This window comes from Oryctolagus cuniculus, chromosome 10 (genome assembly GCF_964237555.1).
Source record: "Oryctolagus cuniculus chromosome 10, mOryCun1.1, whole genome shotgun sequence".
Taxonomy (NCBI): Eukaryota; Metazoa; Chordata; class Mammalia; order Lagomorpha; family Leporidae; genus Oryctolagus; species Oryctolagus cuniculus.
In genome coordinates, this window is record NC_091441.1 from 113067799 (window position 1) to 113087637 (window position 19839).

General features: G+C 59.3%; 2 protein-coding genes and 1 long non-coding RNA gene across 4 annotated transcripts in view; 1 reads left to right on the forward strand and 2 right to left on the reverse strand.

Annotated features, from left to right (window-relative positions):
- Positions 1 to 53: 53 nt before the first annotated feature.
- TMEM43 (transmembrane protein 43) lies at positions 54 to 16840 on the forward strand. Its single transcript, XM_002713176.5, has 12 exons — positions 54 to 314; positions 4053 to 4202; positions 4940 to 5074; positions 5598 to 5692; positions 6775 to 6824; positions 7027 to 7096; positions 7776 to 7846; positions 8648 to 8769; positions 9033 to 9107; positions 9711 to 9812; positions 13294 to 13411; positions 14939 to 16840. The coding sequence occupies exons 1-12, from the start codon at positions 303 to 305 to the stop codon at positions 15139 to 15141; spliced, it is 1203 nt and encodes a 400-aa protein (XP_002713222.3). The 5' UTR covers positions 54 to 302; the 3' UTR covers positions 15142 to 16840.
- Positions 3941 to 7182, reverse strand: LOC138844137 (uncharacterized). The gene is made up of 2 exons (XR_011379645.1): positions 6988 to 7182; positions 3941 to 5189 (listed from the first exon to the last, which is right to left on the reverse strand). It is a non-coding gene; the product is annotated as an uncharacterized lncRNA (long non-coding RNA).
- A 929-nt stretch (positions 16841 to 17769) lies between the features above and the next one.
- XPC (XPC complex subunit, DNA damage recognition and repair factor) overlaps positions 17770 to 19839 on the reverse strand; it is a 28164-nt gene continuing 26094 nt past the window's right edge. For both annotated transcript variants that reach the window (XM_008260364.4, XM_051851768.2), the window contains 2 exons: positions 19624 to 19713; positions 17770 to 18681 (listed from right to left, as the gene is read on the reverse strand). In XM_008260364.4, the coding sequence (XP_008258586.4) occupies positions 18466 to 18681; positions 19624 to 19713 (306 nt within the window). In that variant the 3' untranslated portion in view covers positions 17770 to 18465. The remainder of the gene's footprint in view (positions 18682 to 19623; positions 19714 to 19839) is intronic.

Below are 19839 nucleotides of genomic sequence, written 5' to 3' on the forward strand. Positions count from 1 at the left end.
CTTGGCTGCCCTCCAGAAGGTGGGAACTACATTTCCCAGGAACTCTTTGCGGCGCGCAGGCGTGCCAGTGAATCTCGGGCGTATTGCTACTTTGTGAAGAAAATGCCCGCCGCTGGTTTAGCTGCGCGCATGCGCAAAAAAGTTGGGGTTCCCTCGGGGCGGGGACTGCGTAGCAAGTTGCTCCTGATCCCGGGCTCCACGCGGAGTTGTTCGGCGGTAGGGCAGCGAAGAGGCCGCGAGACTCTGCACTCCGATCGTCCTCCGGACCAGAGCGAGTGGGCGGCCGCGACTCGGGCCCCAGCATGGCGGCGAATGTGAGTGCCTCCCGGTCGGCCGGGCCACACCCAGGCCGCCCCGTCTCCCTGCTGGCCGCCCGGGTCTGAGGGGCTGTCCGAGCCTCGTCGCAGTCTCGTCCGCTGTCGCTCGGCCTGTCCGTCTTGCTCCCGTCTCTGTCCGCTGTCCTCGGCGCGGCTCGCCTTGCGGGGCGCGGCTGCGGGGAGCGGGGCTCGGGAGGGGTCGCGCCCGCCTCGGCTTCTCCCAGGCCCCGCCTGGCTCCTCGGGGGTCTGAACCCCGCGGCACTGGAGAGCCGGGCGCGGCCTCGGGGAGGGGGCCGGTCCGTCGCGGGGGCGGGAGGCGGATCCCGCCCGCGGGGAGCTGTCCAGCGAGGGACAGACCGGGCAGAGAGCGAGACCCCCGCCCAGGGGCTGCGATGCCGCAGAGGGGCCCGGGCCGGGCGGGGAGGGCTGCAGAGGAGAATCGCGTCCCTCGGCCCGCCCTCCACTCCCCTCCCCTCCGCTCCCCTGCGCTCCCCTCCTAGCGGATTTGGTCGGAGGGGCCCTGGCCGGGGATGGCCTTCAGGGCTGCCAGCCTCTTTGCAACCTACAGAACATTCATTCAACAAACCTCGCCCTCCTGCCGGGGTGTCGGCTGTGCGAGAAGCTGGTGACTCACTCCCTTGCTCTGTGGAGCCAGCTCCAGCACCCTGCCAGCCCAGACCCGCCCTCCCGGGCCTGTCACTCTCTCTTGCCAAGGCTACTGCTCTCCCCAAAGGGACCCCGGGAGGCCAGGGTTTGTGTCGCCCCTTGCCCCTGGCACAGTGCCCTAGAAAAGGCGGGCGGAGGACCGCCAGGGCAGACGGTTCCAGGAGACCCGCCTGGCCCTGCAGCAGGCGGCGCCGCCATCCATGGAGTTCACAGATGGGGAATTTGCAGAGCAGGGGAAGGGACCTGCCCAGGGTCTCACGTCCACCCTGGCGCACACCAGGACACGGGAAGGTGCTGAGGACTCAGGGAGACCTGGGGGCACACCCGCTCTGTAGCTGTGTGGCCCTGCGCTCGCTGGATCTGTGTTTCTTCACCAGCTCAGCACAGAGCCTGTTCCCAGCACCGAACAGCAGGTGGTTCTCACAGCCTTAGCGCGCCTGGCCCGGGTGTGTCACCAAGAAACGGGGGTACCTTTGGGCCGCCTCTGCCGCCAGGCTCTTGCTGATCTGCAGAGCTGGGGACACGTCGATGGCAGCCACCAGGACTTTGTCGCGCATCTTGCTACTTTGTGGAGAAAATGCCCGTCGCTGGTTTAGCTGCACGCATGCGCAAAAAAGTTGGGGTTCCCTCAGGGCGGGGGAAAGATCTGAAGAGTGGGGAGAGGGCAGCATTCGCTATGACAGTAACTGTCCCTTGATGAAGGTAGTGACCCCTTCTGCGTTTCCTAAGTGAGTAGGCGGGGGGGGGGGGGGGGTGGGGGGTCAGAGAAGCAGAGCAACTCACCCAAGGTTGCCCAGCAGCCGACCGGCCAAGCAGGCGCTGTGAGTCCTTGTTCCCACCACTTGTTCAAGCAGCTGAGCCTGGAGTGCCCGAATGTGTGTGTGTGTGTGTGTGTGAGTGTGTCACTGGGAGGAGCTCATTTGCATACCTCCTCCCTGCCCCTCCTGAGTGTGGAGTGTGGGAAATTTGGTTCAGAACCTGGGCTGGGTGCTGGGTGTGTCTTGTCACTACCCACCTCCCTCCAGCCTGGCAGGGAGCCTCCTGGGCCTCTCTTCCTTCCCTCCAAGGCCCTCCTGGAGCCCTTGATGCTGGCCACGGGGTGGCCCAGGAGGAAGCCATGCCTGCAGCTGGCACCCAGCGTTCACCTCACATTTCAGCCCCAGCACTGAGTGACACAGACGTGAGCTTCGTGGTAGAAAAATCCAAAAGGCCGTGAGATCTGGGCAGACGCCGAAACTGCTGAGACTTGGTTTTTCTCACCGGTGAAATGGGGCATAGTGAGTGTCTGTCCCCCGGATCTTGCCCACACCTGGCCCATGGTAGCCTGGCAGGTCTGCATCGCCATCCTTACCATGGCCAATGGTCAGCGACCCACCTGCTGACAGAGTCCAGCAGTGTATCTGTTGATACCGGAAGTCAGGTTGTTTCTGGGTGCTGTGGACACGTGTGGTTCCAGGCAGGCCTGGGCTGCGGTGTGCAGAGATTCTGATCTCAGTCTCTCCTCGGACTGGGCGGTGGCAAGGTGGGGGGCCTCAGGCAGCAGGAGCTCCTCTGGGAAGCACTTTCCACCCTCGTGACCGCTCTTGGCTCACCCACAGCCTTGCTGCCACCCCGTCGGATGCAGAGACCTCTGATAACAGCCCTGCTAATGAAAACCCACAGGGCCCTGCAGGGCCCGCTGTGCTCAGCAGCCTGGCTGTTACGTCCTTGGCTTCTCACCGCAGCCTGTGCAGTGGACCCCTGTTCCCACTTTACTGATGAGGAAGTGGAGGCTACAGAGGGTTTTCATTGCCTGGCCAAAGGCCCCTGGCCGGTGTGTGGCAGAGCCTGGATGGCTAGCCTTCCTGGTTGGCGGGGGACGCACTGCAGACTGTGCCTGGGAACTTGCCCAGACATGCCTGTGGCCCTCATGCTGTCCCACGCCCTCACAACCCAGCCAGGCAGACGGCAGCTGCTCCTGAGACACATGTCCTGCTGCCACACCACTGCTCACCTGGGCCCTCTGCTGGGCAGGCCCTCCCCACACTCAAATGCCCCCTCCTCCTTGATACCCCAGAAAGGACCAGGTGCACCTCTCTCACAGGATGACCACCAATCTTATGGCTATGACTTGAGTGCCCTCAAGGCCCAGGAGCAGTTCCGGAAGCTCAGCCCCTATTTGTTAAATGCAATAAAGAGTACATCCCTAACAAGCTTCATGTACTACAGTTTGGCAGTTCCTAAAAGGTCAGGTATGACAGACTGGGCTTTGTGGCCCCGTGGCTTAAGTCACTGCCTGGGACACTCCCCAGGCAGCATCCTGGCTGCTCAGCCAGCTTCCAGGTAGGGTATCCATGGAGGCAGCAGCTGGTGGCCCCAGTACTCAGGCCCTGCCACCCATGTGGGAGACCAGATGGAGATCCAGGCTCCTGGCTTCTCTGTGTGTGTGTGTGTCTCTCTCTCTTTCTCTCTCTGCCTTTCATGTAGATGAAAAATAAAACATTAAAAAAAAAAACTTTAAAGTTAAGCATGGGGATGCGTGTTTGGTGCAGAGGTTAAAGTGCTACTTGGGACCCCCACGTCCTCTATGGATTTGAGTCCTGAATCCACTTCCAATTCCAGCTTGCTACTAATGCACACCCTGGGAGGCAGCAGGTGGCGGCTCAGCCCCTGCTGCCCAAATGAGAGACCCAGTGGAGTTCCTGGCTCCTCGCTTTGGCCTGGCCCGTCCCTGGCTGTTGCAGCCATTTGGGGCATGAACCAGCTGATGGAAGATCTCGATCTCTGCCTCCCCTCCCTCCACCTTTCAAAGAAAATAAAAATTAAATTTACGTCCCTAAAGTTAAACACCCATCTTCCCTCTGACCCAGCAGTCCCACTCAGTATGGTTGTCCCTCAGTATCATTGAGGGGATTGGTCCTGGACCCTCCACACACATACACACAGCAACGTCATTGTCAAAACCCATCAAACTGTATACTTAGAATCTGCGTTTTTACTAACTGTAGTTAAAGCTCCACAGAAACTGAGTGTACACCGCAGAAGTCAGCGTATTTTTCAATGCAGTTTCTGTTGTGACTTTCCCGCAGTATTCCAGCACGGCTCCCAGAAGAGAGCATACCAAAACCAGCACCGCCGCACAGCCGGGCTTCCTGGAGCGGCTGAGCGAGACCTCCGGGGGGATGTTCGTGGGGCTCGTGACCTTCCTGCTCTCCTTCTACTTAATTTTCACCAACGAGGTATGACGTGTGGGGCCCCTGGCCAGAGTGAGCACCTCCACTGTGTCAGGGGCAGAGGCCAGGGAGCCAAGGGCTGGGCTGGCACCAAAGGGCTGTGACTTTCCAAAGAGAAGGAGGGCTGCAGGGCTCCGAGCAGTCTTTGTGATCCATTCATAGCCAAGCTAAGCCGGAGGGCAGGTGGACCTGAGAATCCAAGGGCAGCGCCCACCTCAGGCGTGGTTGGTGCAGGTGTTCGTGCTGGAATCCCCAAGGTCTCCTCCCTTTATCGCTGGCCCATGGCCCTTCGTCACTTGTTTCTCTTGCGCAGGCTCTTCCTGTGTGGTGGCAGAGGTGGCCCCACCAACTCTAGGCTCACATCCAGCTGGTTGAGCAATCCCAGAGGAAAGGTCCTCTCCCTAAGTCCATGTAGAACGGCTGCGGGGACACGTGCGGCACAGGATTTGGTCAGCAATGAGTCCAGCACTGTACAACATGAGGCCTGCGAGAAGGGGCAGAGAAGCAGAGGACAGTGGGGGAGAGAACGCAGAAGGCAGAAACTCGGCTCTTCCAGCTGAGATGAGAAGGGGCCGCTGGGAACCAGACAGTGTTGGGTAGAGGTCTGCCTGGGGAAGCAGGAATCCTGGACTCTGGTCCTCTCAGTCTGCCACCTGCTGGACCTCAGTTTTCCAGGAGTGAAATGGGGAGACCAGTCAGGCTCTGCGAGGCCCCTGCTGAGCCCGCCCCTCCTCCACACCCAGGGCCGCGCACTGAAGACGGCGACCACGCTGGCTGAGGGGCTTTCGCTCGTGGTGACCCCCGAGAGCATCCACACGGTGGCCCCGGAGAACGAAGGGAGGCTGGTGCACATCATCGGAGCCCTGCGGACGTCCAAGGTAAGCTGGGCAGCTCAGGGCACATGGCTGGCTGTGGTCAGGCCACGGCTGGAGGGTGTGGCCTTGCGGGTGGGACTCCAGGGGGCCCTCTCCCACTCCTCAGGCTTGGTGTCACCTGTAAAACATGCACAGTGATGGCAGCAGACTCTCGGCTGGCTCTGAAGATTTGGGGAGATGAGTCTGCTAACTTTTTAGCACAGGGCCTGGCTATGTGGTCTGGGCCTGAACTTCTTACCTGGGGCCCCGAATGATGGTGCTTAGCATGGTGTGCAAGGCTGCAGAAGTCTCCTGCTCTTTGCACACCCAGTACCCTGTCAGTGCCATTGGGTCGTGCAGCCCTAGCACGAAGCCGTAAGGACTTGGGCCAGGAAACGCCTGCAGAATTCTGCCTTCTCTCCCTGCTGTCTACAGTAACATCTTTTCCAGTCCAGCTTTCCCGAGCCAGGCATGCTGAGCTGGTGTGAGTCTTATCTTCTTTTTTTTTTTTTTTTTTTTTTTTTGGTTTCTTTGATTCTCTCCATAGCTGTTGTCTGACCCAAACTATGGGGTGCACCTGCCAGCCGTGAAGCTGCGGAGGCACGTGGAGATGTACCAGTGGGTGGAGACTGAAGAATCCAGGTGAGGGCAGATCCAGGCTGAGAACCACCTGGGGTACACGTGCAGGGGGCTTTCAGTCTGACACCTCTGAAATTCGGGAGAAAATCTTCCCATGAGAAAACTGTCAAACTATTCTCAGATTAGTAGGCGGTGACACCTTATTTGGACCAGGCAAAAGACGACCCAGCTCAGGGAAGACAGAGGTGGCTGCCTCCCTCCTCTGGGAAATCCTGGGGTGCGCACGCTGAGGCACGAGCCATTAGGGTCCTGTGTCCCTCCCCTACCCCACCCCCAGCCCCTGTGTGTCCCATCTTCCTCACAAACCCAACGGCTAACTCGACCATGGGGCCTCCTGAGAACTGAACAGAGATTCCCCAGGAGAAGTCAGCTAGAGGCTGGAGAGCGGAGCTGGCCCCCTGGCTCACAGCCGGTCCTCCCCCCAGGGCAGGCTCAGGTCACCTGGGCCACATGGCCTCTGAGTGGGGCTGGGGAGATGCTGGAGGAGACAGAGCACAGTGGCTGGGACTTGGAGCAGAGGGGCAGCCTCATCTCAGGCTCCGAGGGCAGGGCGGGGCCCTTACTGTGCGCCAGCTGGAGGCACTTTTCCAGGGCTGGGCCTTGTGGTGCACCAGGTTCAGCTACTACCTGGGGTGCCGTCATTGCCTATCAGAGCATGGTTCAAGTCCCAGCTGCTCTACTTCTGATCCAGCTTCCTGTTAATGCACCTGGGAAGACAGTGGAAGAGGGCCCTAGTGCTTGGGCCCCTGCCCCTCGCGTGAGACAGGATGGGGCTCCTGGTTTTGACGTGGCCAGTCCTGACTGTTGTAGCTGGCTGGGGAATGAACCAGTGATGGAAGATGTCTCCCACTCTGTCACTTTTCCTTTTAGATAAATTTTTGTTTGTTTTAAAGAAAAAAATGCTTTTCTGCAATTAGGGCTTTCAAGGAATGGGCTGGCTCTGCAGGGAGTGAGAGCCTATCTCTGAGCTTCTGCTCTGTTTGGGGGTTTGGTAGGGACCTCGAGTGCTTCTGACTGCAGATGCTTAGCAGCAAGACTGCCTCGGGGTGACTGGGCTAACTCCCCACCTGTCCCCCCCCCTGCAGGGAGTACACGGAGGACGGGCAGGTGAAGAAGGAGACGAGGTATTCCTACAGTGAGTACCGGGCAGCGAGCAGGACAGTGGGGCTGTGGGCAGAGCCGTAGGCAGGGTGCGGAACCAGGCACGGGAATGCCCAGCACCAGTTCCCAGGGCTTGCTTTGTCATGGGCTCAGGTCTGAGGGCCTGGGGTCAGGGGCCTCCCCGTGCAGCCCCTCACCTCTTATACTGGAGTCTGAGTTCTCCCTCTCCCGAGCAGACACTGAATGGAGGTCGGAAATCATCAGCAGCAAGAACTTCGACCGAGAAATTGGCCACAAGAACCCCAGGTGAGACGAAACGCAGCCTTGCCTGCTGCTGCCAGACCTCCAGCCCCAGTCTTCATCCGAGTCGAGGATTGAGTTAATTCTGTGGGCTAACAGAAAGGTGGGACATGGTTTTGAGGCCAAGCCGTGTCCTGCCCTGGCTCCTGTGACCCCAACAAGCTCCCCTCAGGCAAGCCACCAGTGTAGGGTACAGACCGAGTGCCCACATCCAGCGCCAACCTTGGGGGAGGGGCAGAGGGAGGGCTGTTCAGGAGGCAGCAGCAGTGGCCTGGGCCTTCTCAGTTCAGCAGAGGGAGGTAGCCTAGCGGCGTAGGCCGGCAATGCTGGCATTGCAGCTGTAACTCTGCTGGGGTACAGACTGTGTGCCGCCACAGTCAGGGGCTTAGAGGCCACCTGGGGTGTGAGAGGGTCAGTGAAGACACAGAGTCCACAGATCTGTATGATGGCTGGTGGGCAGGGTCGGACAGCTGGCAGGGGTCTACACAAGAGGTATGAAGCTCGGGTCAGGGAGACAGGGTGTGGGTGCTCAGCCCGGGGGCAGGGGTACAGGGCCCCCAGGGGTGGTAAAGACAAGATGTCTGCCGGGCCTGGGTGGGGACCGTGCCCAGCACAAACAACCCAAAGGGACCCACACAGCTCCCACCCTGCTGCCCCCTGCTGACTGCTCCCCCCTCCCCGACAGTGCCATGGCGGTGGAGTCATTCACAGCAACAGCCCCCTTTGTCCAAATCGGCAGGTTTTTCCTCTCGGCAGGTACGTCTCAGGCCTCCCCCGGGGCCCAGCAGGCCAGAGCACAGCATCAGAGCACCTTTCCCAGCGCCACCCTTCTGGCTGGGAATGGGGTGGGAAGGGTGGCCCTGGGAAAGGCAGTGTCCCAGGAGGCAAGGACTGGGCACAGACCCCACACCTCCCCCAGGCAGGCTGACCCAGGCACTGCATGCTCCTGCCGGGCTGGGGTCTGTCCTGAGCATCCCTACCTCAGCCAGCGGTAGTGACAAGGCCACTCCCTCACTCCCTGTAACTCCCCACTGGCGAGCCCCGTGTGTCCCCAGCCCTGAGCCAGGAAGCAGACCTGTTGCAGCTCCCCCAGTGACTCCTAGGAAGCATTCAAGGCAAAAGGTGGCACCACTGGCCACACCAACCTGGGGCTCTTTCCCCTGGGCCTGAGCCAGCAAAGTGGGAAAGAAGATACAGCCAGGTAGCCCTGGAGAGGGAGGAGAGGCTGTGCTAGCCAGGGCTCAGCCTGGCGGGCGCCTGTTTGCTGGGGGCACCCCGGGCCAGCCTGCGGTAACCCTCAGCCCAGGCTTGGACGTGGTGATCCTGAGCTGAGGCGGGATGCACAGACTTGGTGGGAGCAGGCACAGGGGAGCTTCCCGGGAGGAGGTGGTGACTGGAATGAGACTGGTGCAGAAGCTGTGGAGGAAGAGTTGGCACTCCAGGCAGGAGGGCCGCATCTGCAAAGGCCCTGGGGGTGTGGGGGGGGGGGTGCAGGCCGTGCAGGCCGTGCAGGCCGAGGGCTTTGCAGACGAAGTTTCTACTCACGGCTCCTCACAGGCCTCATCGACAAGGTCAACAACTTCAAGCCGCTGAGCCTGGCCAAGCTGGAGGACCCCCACGTGGACATCATCCGCCGGGGAGACTTCTTCTACCACAGCGAAAACCCCAAGTACCCAGAGGTACAGAGCGGCTCGGGCTGCTCAGATAGCAAGGGCCCGGCCCAAGCAGAGTTAGGCGACTGGGTCGTAGGAGTTTGGTGGAACCTAGCGGCTCTCGGCCAGTGAAACTGCAGGGGTGAGGCCCGCTAGGCGATGGGTCAGGCTGGACAAAGGGGAGGAAGTGGCATAGGAGGCCGAGTGCCAGGTGTTGGACGGCACCACAGGCGCCGGCCCAGGCTGACCGCTCTTCACCCTCTCCCCTCTCTTCTCTTCCACCCCCCCAGGTTGGAGACCTGCGCGTCAGCTTTTCCTATGCAGGACTGAGCAGCGATGACCCTGACCTGGGCCCCGCTCATGTGGTAACCTGGCTTCTGCAGAGGCAGACCCTGAGTCAGGGCTTTGTGGCTCCTGGGCACGGAGTCAGGACCCTCCGGACGCTCCCTCTGGAGACCGTGCACCTGCTCACACCGCACACCCTGCCAGGCTTGCCGTGGAGCATTGCTAGAGGGATCTCCTGGTCATGCCCAGTGAGGGACATGTCAGCGCCCCCAGCCTCAGCTGCAGCTGTGTGGTCCTGCATTCCTGAGCCAGCCACACAGTCAGGAACTCCACCTGGGGCCTGACCCCGGAGGACGGGAGGGAAGACATTTGGGGCTCAGATAACCTGGGAGAGGGGAGAGGGGCCAGATGCACAGGACTTGGCCCAGTGTCTCCTGTGTGCTCTATGGCCCAAGCAGTGCCCGCTGTGCCTGCTAGACCCTGTTCTCAGATGGCCCTCAGGCCAAGGCCACGTGCAGCCCTGCCCCGGCTCCAGCTCTTCCCAAGACCCTCCTGCAGCTTTCAACGAGTGGCTGCCCTGTGCTCTGGAGGCCAGCACTCCCTGGGAGGGTGGGCCGCAGGTTTCACCTTGTGCAGTCCCCTCTGACGCCTCCCCCGACTCTAACCCTGAATGCCCTCCCTAGGTCACTGTGATTGCTCGGCAGAGGGGTGACCAGCTGGTCCCCTACTCCACCAAGTCTGGGGATTCTCTGCTGCTCCTGCACCACGGGGACTTCTCGGCAGAGGTGAGTGGCTGCTGCCCCGTCTGGACGGGGAGGGGAGTGGCAGCTGCCCCGGCTGGATGGGGAGATGACTGTCCACTGCCCTGTCTCTATGGGGAGGGGAGTGGCCGCTGCCCCGTCTGGATGGGGAGGTGAGTGGCCGCTGCCCCGGCTGGACGGGGAGGGGAGTGGCCGCTGCCCCGGCTGGACGGGGAGGGGAGTGGCCGCTGCCCCGTCTGGATGGGGAGGTGAGTGGCCGCTGCCCCGGCTGGACGGGGAGGGGAGTGGCCGCTGCCCCGTCTGGATGGGGAGGTGAGTGGCCGCTGCCCCGGCTGGACGGGGAGGGGAGTGGCCGCTGCCCCGGCTGGACGAGGAGACACCAGCGAGTCCTTCCCTCCTTCCTTCTGGTGCTTTAAGAAGCCTCCACTGCTAGAGGTGAGAGCCAGCACAGAGAGGCAGGAAGAGGCAACAGAGGGAATGACACCTGCCTGTGCAACAGAGCAGCACAGACAAGCCCCAGGCGTGCGTGCAGTCTCGTAGGGGATTGAGGGACGCACAGCCAGACTGGTGCTGAGAACGGGAGAGCAGGCCCCTCAGATAAGCAGGTATCATGAGAGGAAGTCAGTTTCCATGGTGGCCAAACAAGGTCCCCGGCAAGGGACATTTGTACTGAGACCCCAGTGAGAAGGGTTCCCCGCCCTGGAAGACTCGGGTCTGTCGGTGGTTCCAACAAGAACAGCCAAGTCCAGGGAGCAAAGTGTTCACCTCATCAGGGTGCCCATGGTGCTGTGTGGCCACAGCCCACAGGGAAGGCAAGGCCATGGCTGTGAGGCTGCCCCACAGCACAAGCCCCACGGGAGCCAGCTCACCCCAGGCCCGAGCGAGGGCGAGCACCCTCAGATACAGGTCCCCAAGCCCTGCGGGCATCCCTGTCCCCAGCTCCGGACAGGACGGTCATGCCTCGCCCGTGTCCCAAGAAGTGGTGCAGAGTGCTCTGATGAGTCAGCTGTGTGCCTTCAGAGTGAGCCTTTCTCCTCCCTGCAGCCAGCGAGGGGGCATCTCCTCTGATGTTGGTAAACACAGGGACTGGCTCGACTTTTCATTCCCAGGGCCAGGAAGCTGAGCAGGTGGCTGGGATTAGCTGCGACCCCTGGGTTCCTGTTAGGCTCTCAGCTGCATGGGGTGGTGCACAGCCTGGCCCATTCCTTGTACCTGGCTGGGCCTGGGTGTGGTCGGGCTGTTGCCCAGGAGCCCTGTCACCAAGCTCAGGGCGGGCTGCCAACCAGCCCGGTGGGCTGTGAGTCACCCTTCCCTCAGCAGCTCTGAGAGCTCCCTAGGGGGTTTCTAAAATTAGAGGCCCCGTCCAGACCTCGTTCCCTCTCCTGGGGCTCATACCCAGCCCCAGGCTGCCAGCTTCCGGGGGTAGAGGGCCCAGTCTGGACTGCTACCCTCCACCAGAGAGGAGTGGGTGGGGCAGGCGGGCAGCCTCCTGGGCATCCTGGACCTCCTGCTGTTTGGCCATTCCCCCATCCCTGCCCAGCTACTCCCACCCTGATGTACACAAGGCCTGGGGTCTCTGCCAAGTAGGAGGAAAGGGGCTGAACCAAGGAGGCAGCCAGGGCACTGTGCACAAGCCCAGGCCAAGCCCTGACTCAGGCTCCACCTGCCATGAGACCTTAAGCCAACGTCATGCCCTCTGAACCTGAGTCTTCATCATAAAATGCAAAGAACCTGTTTATTTGTAAAAGGTAAATTTTCACAGGATCGTCATGTCTACCTTATTTGGTTGTTGTGAGAATCCTTTATTCATTCATTCATTCAGGAAGGTCTATTGAGCACCAGGCCCTGCTCTTGCGAAGCCGGTTAAGCCTGGGGCCGCCTGCATGTCACTCACCCTGTCTCAGAGCCTCAGTTTCTCTTCTGTAAAACAAGGATACATGTCCCACCTCCTGGAGTGACTCTGAGGGTAAATAGTGTGCTTGGAGAACACTTAGGACAGTGACAGATAGACGTGCAGTTATTTGTTGCTCTCTGAACAAACAGCATTTAAGCCAAGCCTGGAACCATGTATAGGAGCTACCGAGGCATGACGGCGGTCAGACTTATAGGCAGAGGGGTGAGCATTGTGGCACAGCAGGTTAGGCCTCCGCTTGGGACACCCACATCCCACGTCTGAGTGCCTGGTTCCAGTCCCGGCTACTCTGTGCTTCTGATTCACCTCCCTGCGAACGTACCTGGGGGGCTGCAGATGATGGCCCACATACCTGGGTTGCTATCACCCTCATGGGAGATCTGGATAGAAGTCTAGGCTCTTGGCTTCAGCCTGAATCAGTACGTGGAAGATAGCTCTCTCTCCCCATCTTTCTCTGTCATTCAGTGTTTCAAGTAAATAACTCTTAAAAAAAAAAAAAAAAAAAAGGAAAGGAATGGATATTTAAAAACAAAACAAAACAAAAAGGCAGAGCAAAGCACTTGAGCAAAGGCCTAGAAGTGGGAGGACCCTGATGTGGTTTCAGGACAGGCAGCCAGTGGGGCCAGGGCACAGCAGTAGGGTCAGAGAGGGTGGCAGGGCCCTAGCAGGCTGCCCTGTGGAGAACTTGATGGGGCGATGGAAGGAGAGGCGGGTGCAATGGTGCAGGTGAGGGAGGATGCTGGCACAGATGAGGAGTAGGCTGAGACCTGGCTGCACTCCATCCATCTGTCCACTGGCTCATTCCTTTGCCCGAGACACGGAGGAACGTGGATATAGGTAGAGCTGATGCGGCTTACCCAGGCTGGACAGATGGCGAGGCGAGGCGAGCCAACTCTGCCTCCAGGTTCGGCTGGGGTAGGTTCGAGGGCAGGCGGTGGTACCACTGCTAAGAGAGAGGAACAGGTTGGGCTGGAGGCTCCAGTGTCGGTGTTGGGTGTACCAAGATGCCTAGTGGAGATGTTACGCAGGGCGTGGGAGTCCAGGGCTGTGTGACCCAGAAGATGCACTAGACCCCCAGCTCTCAATTTGCAGACCACAAGCATATGGGGGAGCTGGGGGGGATGTCCTAGGCCAAGAGTGTGGATGGAACCAGCTGAACCAGGGCAGACAGCAGGGGAGACTGAGGAGGAAGTGGAAGAGGCTCCCTGATGTCCAGGGGTAAACTGGGACACCCTGATCAGTCAGCGCCCTGCCCGACTGCTCACGGGGGTTAGCCAGGGACCACCTGCAGCGTGCTGGAGGTGACACTGGCCTTTGAGGGCCCTGGAAGGTGGACCCTGATCCGAGAAAGGCTCCCGTTGTTCCCGGAGTGTCTTCTGCCGTGCTCTGTGCTCTGTGCTCTGTGCTCTGCCAGCCGGGCAGAGGAACTTGGATTGGGGGAGGTCGGGAAGGAAGTTTGCCCCTACCTCTCTGTTGTCTGTTCAGAAGTGGCCAACAGCTCGAGTCAGCACAGCCCCTGCAGCAGCTGCCTGCCTCCTGGGTAGGCCAGTGAGCAGCTCAGAGTCCTGACCGCGGCCCCTCCTTGTTCTGCAGGAGGTGTTTCGTAGAGAACAGAAGAGCAACTCCTTGAAGACATGGGGCCTCCGGGCCGCCGGCTGGATGGCCATGTTCATGGGCCTCAACCTCATGACGCGGATCCTCTACACCCTGGGTAAGCGTGGAGGGGTAGCAGAGGGGAGGAGCTGCTCACATCCGTCACCTGTCCACCTCCCCGCCGTGGGGCAGGCTCAGGCAGTCCTGCCCATCTCTGTATCCCCACAGCCGTGAGATGAGTGCTCAGGGAAGCGGGGCTTGAGAAGCAGATGCCTCCCGGGGTGGGCGAGGGCGAGGCCGCTTGCCGGGAAGCTGCTGTGTTGTCTCTGACCTGAAAGACTGGCTCGTTCCTTGGGCTTCACGGCGTGAGGAGCTGGCCGGCCTCTGGCGTGGGTAGGACCAGCATCAGGAGTCAGCTGGGTCGGAGTGCTGGATGCAGGCCATTCTCTTTGCTGCCTCGATGTCACTTACCCGAGTTTCAGGAAAGGTTTGGCAGATAGGAAATGCTTAAAAACTTCCAGGCTTCACCCCTACTCCAAAACCCGGGCTAGATCTGGGGCAGCCAGCAAGGCTTGGCGTAGGGAGTCTGTGGGCCTGCACACTTGGCTTGAGACTGGCTCCAGGGAGCCCCGCCAGAGCCCACGTGACCCAGTGTAGTTCTGAGAGTCTCCAGGATGGAGAATGTGCTGGGCCTAGCATGTTGGTTTGGGAGGAGAGGCTTTCTCAGGGGAACCTTGTGTCCCAGCCTTTATCCTATCGTGTGCCCCATCCGTCAGGCGAGTCTGTCCACCTTTTCCTGGATGCCAACAGAAACTGCCCCACGTAACAAGTGTGGGAGTCAGGCTGCAGCCCCTCCCACAGTCAGAGCTGGGAGGGCCACCTCCCTCATCTACAGACAGCAGAGCTGGGGCTCAGAGGGGAGGACAGTTCCTAGCAGTAGGACATGGGACAAGTTTCTTAACTCCCTCTCGCTAGGATGAAGAACAGCGCCTGCTCTGTAGGGCAGGCATGAGGGTTTCATGCAATGGTGCAATGCTTACTACAGAGACAGATGGGTGCTACCTGCCTGAGAACAGCCCAGCAGGAGGCCAAGAGGTGGCTCCAGGGCATCCAGCAGTGAGGGCAGGTGCAGGGCCTTGCTCACAAACCCAGTGGTTAAGTAGACCCCAGGGGCCTCCCGAGAACTGAACAGAGACTCCCCAGAGAAAGCAGCTAGAGGCTGAAGACCAAGAGCAGAGTACAGGGTAGTTAGTTCCCCGTCCGTTCAGCTGGACCTTGGCCTTCATCTAGTTGGGCCAGCAACCTGTGAGATCCCTAAGGTGAATTAATTTCCTCCAGCCCCTGCACACAGCCGGGCCCTAGCCAACTGCTAATGTCTTGCTGCACAAATGACCCAGCACTGCCAAGGGTGGCTCAGCCTGAGCGGCACCCATGGGGGGCTCAGACGGCGAGCCCAGCACACATCCCCTGTGTGGGGTTCCCCTCCCATTCCTGCCGTCTCCTGGCTCTGCACGAGGTGATTTGTCTTCACCACCCTGACCCCTTCTCCTCACAAGGCAGCAAAGGCCTCCCTTGTCTAGACAGGGACAGCTGTGGAGGAGAGAGGAGCCTGGCCTTGGGGCCTCATCGCCCTTCTCTTCCACAGTGGACTGGTTTCCTGTCTTCCGAGACCTGGTCAACATTGGCCTGAAAGCCTTTGCCTTCTGCGTGGCCACGTCACTCACTCTGCTCACCGTGGCCGCCGGCTGGCTCTTCTACCGGCCCCTGTGGGCCCTCTTCATCAGCTCCCTGGCCCTGGTGCCCCTCATCATAGCCCGGACGCGGGTGCCTGCCAAGAAGCTAGAGTGAAGCTGGAGCAGGCCCTGGCATCCGCCTGGCCTGTGCGAGCCTCTGACCTAGGTCCACACCAGAGCAGGCCCCCAGCTCGGCTTGGCCTCTGCACTCCCTGTTCTTCGCGAGCTGGCGTCCACCAGTTCCCCCCTTCCCCACCCCTGTTCTTGCCACTAAGCCGCTGTGGTGGGCAGAAGCAGCTCGCAGATGGGGCCCTAGCAAGCATTCTCCTGCTTCTTCCCTTCCCTTGGGACCGGGGGTGTGGCAGGTACGTGGTCCACTTCACTCACTCCAGAGACCCGCTGGGAGGGCTCAGCCCTACCACCGCCTGCGTCTTGTCCCTGAGGACAGGAGCCAGGGCTGTGCCACTGCCGTGGGCATCCATCGTCCACGCGGGGCCTTTACACACTGTTGCCAAGCAGTCCTGGGCTACCTGGCCCACTGAGCACACATCCTGCAGTGCGGGACACCCAAAGCAGTCTGTGGACAGAACACACTGCATGTGGCGCCATGAGAAAGCTGACGTGGCTGGGCTGTGCACTTACCGCTCTGGTGGCATCTCCTGGGTGTGCAGACCGCCCAGGCCCTGCAAAGGCTTCTCTGTTATTTTGCAACTTCACTTCTTCATGTGCACTTTCTTACCCAAGAGGTACTTGTCTGAAATAAGATTTGAAAAAACCAAAGACTTCCAGAATCACTAGCGTTTCAGACTGTTACAGAAAACACCTTTTAACCTGTGAGCTCAAGTTCACCTGGAGCACAGACTGGCGTTAAGCTGGGGTGCAACTTCAGTGGTGCGGGGTCCCTGTGACACACATGATGCTATGGAGACAAGCTCTAGCAAAATGGCTGGTTTTCACTCTGGGAGACCGGAAGCTCACAGGGTGGAGCAAGCATCTCCTTTGATCCCTGCTACAGACACTATCTTCGCCTGAAGACAGCCATCGAAGGACATTGACTGGAAGCTTCGTGTAGGCGGGCTGCATCACAGGGGCCCCCAGCCGGCCGGAATCCAGAGCCAGAGGACTGAGGCTTGCATGCGATGCCCACGCCGCCCTCTGCACTTTCCACAGTGGGAGTGCTTGGACCCAGGCACCCGGCCTCAGAGGCTGCTTCCAGCTGGATTTTTGTGTTGCATCCACAGCTTTACTCCCCAATAAAATACACTCACACTCAACTCAGCTTCCAAGTTTCCCCAAATTTCCCAACGCTCTTAAGGATAAAGTATGCTGTAACCTTATCATCCCAAAAAGTCCTCTGTGCAGCCTTTACCCTGCTGATACCGGGAGTGGGTGCTTTAGCGACTGGTACTGGGGGCTGAATGAAAGGGGAGACCTTCTGAGCTGCTCTCGCGGTCCTGGGCTCTGGTCTGTAAATGGAGACCCTTTGTGTTAAAACAGCCAACCTCTGAGATGACTCACCTGGACTTAGCAGTGGTCACTGCTGCTTAGTACTGACCAACTTCATCAGATCTCTCAACTCTCAAAGGAGATTTTTGGAAAAGTTCTAACTAGAAGATGGCTAAATATACAACCTTTGGGGTCTGCTTTGTGCTTGGGTTTCCAATTTTTAATATGGATTTCACTGCCAATTACAGATGTTCTTAAAAAGCCAAATTTTTAGAATTTTAAGAGTTTGGAAAATCATTATTAAATCTGTATTACCTTTGTTATTTTTGATAAAATTTGGAATAAACTTATAGTATCTTTTGGTATAAGACCTTGCCACTTTTTTGGTCTTGGTGTTTTTTATGAGGCTTTTTTTTCCCTGAAATCTCTAATAAAAGAATTCAGCCAGAATTCATCAAAAACTATGGATTTTTAGAACTGAGTTCTAAGTAGCTTTTCAGTGGGTAAAGCTAGGTTTCAATTCTTTTAAAGAGGGCGACTCGATATTGCCAGCACTTAATAAAACTAACTTTGGCCTGATTTGAAGTGAATGACTCATGCTTCGCCCATCTTTAGAATGTGCTAGAAGAGGTGGAAGAGGCATGGTGCAGCAGAAACACGAAAGGCATCATGGGTTCTGCTGGCGTGCAGACCCAGGTTCCCAGTCCCATCTGCCCCTCACTGGCTGTGACACTAGGGATCAAAGGTCACAGAGCAGGCTTCCTGACCCAGGACACAGGGACAGTGCCTGGCAGGGCTGGCCTGCAGGGAACACAGCCACAACAGACGCACGGCTCCCACTTTCTCATTCAGTGCTTCCGGTCCCGTAGCAGGGCTAGTGCCCTTGGTCACAAGCAGGAGGGGTGGGAGCTTCCCCAAACCTGCTGGGTTTCATTTCACAGTGCCTCTTGCAGCTGCCTCTGCCTGGCTCCCTTCCCTACACATGGCAATGCTCTAGTGTCACTCACCTGTAGGAGGGCTGGGGATCTGCTGTAGGGAGTGTGGGACTGCGGTTTCTATAGCAACGCCCATCTGTTTCTCAACCAGAGCAGTGCTGCCAGGCTCCTACCCCTGTGAGTCACAACCCAAGTGTTTTGTTTGTCTCCCTTGGATAAAAGGGGCCCTTTGTAAAATTCAGTGATCTCTGAGTTCCCAGCAGAAATCTGATCTCTCCTATAGGCCCAACATACACACAAATCACTGTCACGCAGGTGGTCTTAGCTGGTGGAAAATCTGAAAGAAAGAACGTAAAGCCAAGTCTTCGTAGATAAATGCTTTATTTCCTTCCTCAACTTGTTATAAAAGTTCTCTTTCCTGAGAGTCTGCGGGGGTGACACTCTGTAAGTTTATCCAGCGATGAATGAAATCCAGTTTCACACTGACCCACCTCTAGTGACAGTTCCCTAATTCTCGGGGTGGTTCCTTTCCATGCCTGAGTTCAGCTCCCGCACTGCGACTTCAGAGACAGACCCCGAGGGTGCCCAGGCAACGTGGGCGACCTGCACTCCTCCCTTAGGAGGTGTTGTCAGCAAGGCTGGCTCAGGGGTGAAGCAGAGGACCTGCAGCAAGAGGGTGGGGCGTCTGACAGACGGCTGCCGCCCTCCAGAAACTCCCAGTAGTTTCTATCAAAAAGCCAACCGCACAGGCAGAGGGGAAGAACAAGCTCAGAGCAGGAAGTGCCCCTCCTGGGGGGGGGGGGGGGGTAGATGTGACAAGGGCTGGGGCCCACCAGATTTGCATCCCGGCCTCCGTTCCGCTCCTGTGCCGGCCCCTGGCCCCCGTCTGCGGTGCCCACAGCTTCTGTTTGCCTTCTCAGCAGAGAAGATACCTCCACCGAGGCCTGGCCACCCCCGGGGCAGGAGCAGGGCTGGCGGGGGCCCACAGGTCACGGCTTCTCAAAGAGGCCTGGCCACCCCCCCACCGGGGGCAGGAGCAGGGCTGGCGGGGCCGCAGGTCACAGCTTCTCAAATGGAAACAGGTGGGAAGCCTCTGCCTTCTTTCCCCTCTTGCTCTTCTTGGTGCACTGGGGCTTCTGCTCTTCTTCAGCTGCTCGGTTCTGAGGCCAGGAGGCAGCCAGGATCCTGGCCGCTTCTGCTTGAGAGCTGGTCCCCTCCTCTTCATCAGAAGAAAGGCCACCTCTGGCATCTGAGCGGGGGGCTCCCGCCTCGCTCTGAAGTGGGGAATGGCGGAGGGGGCACAGGCTGCGGTTAGTGAGCACGTCCCAGGGAACACCGCCCAGAGGCAGTAGGGCTGCCAGCCGCCTGCCTGACAGGGCTGTTGGGAGGGGCTGGGGAGCCCAGACCTCACTGTGCCTTGCTCACTCCAGCAGTGACTTGGGGACGTGGCAGGAGCAGTGCTGGGGACACACGAGCACATCCAGGGTAACCGGGCCTGCGGCTGCGTTGTCACCTCACTTCTGGACAGACTGCACTAGGCTCTGAATTTCCCAGACGCCCAGCACCACGCCCAGTCCCACAAGATCGCAGGCAGCACTCCCTGGAGCCTGGGGCGGGGCCGCGGAAATCTGGCTGGAGGTGGGGACAGCGTGTGGGTGGCAAGAAGCCAGGGAGGACATAAAGCCAGGTAAGGGGGTAGAGGGAGGGAGTCCAGTGAGGAGCAGGACAAAAAGGTTTTTTACGGGCCCACAGGCAGCACGTAGAGGAACCAATCATCCCAGAGCGCACTTCTGCTGTCTCACACAGCACTGATCGCACCAGGTAACTGCTCAGGGTCTGCCTGCCCCCAGGAGGGATCCCCCCGAGGGCTGCCTGTCAATTCTGCACCTGTGCACAGCCGGGCCAGGCACGGCACAGGTGCCGCAAGAGCACCTCCAGGGCTGAAGGGTGGTGCGGGCCCAGGGAATGCCGAGTGATGCCCAGGACGCACGGCCTCCCTCCCTCTGAGGTGCAGAGCAGAAACCAGACTCCTGGCAAGCACTCGTGTGCAAGGGGGAAGGGAGCTTGGGAGCTGGAGGAGGCAGCTGCGGCCCGACTCCAGGAAAACACAGGGCGTCTTAACAAGGCTGTCTGCAGCTGGATGTGTGCACAGGGTAACTGCTGCAGCTCTAGAATAGACCCCAGGTCGGTCGCCTCCGCCAAGGGCCCACACTCACCTTGGCCCCATAGCGAAGCCTCAGCCTCTCCCTGATGAGCAGTCCTTTGGCCAGCAGCTTCCAGTTCCCGAGAGCCCGCTTCTCCTTTTTCTGCGAGACACAGCCATTTTTAGGAAAAACAAGAAAATGGGTGAAGAAAGGTTGAGTGTCTGGGGTGAGAGACACAAACTCTCAGTCACCCTAAGCCTCGTTTTCAACTGGTCTGATCTGGAGAGG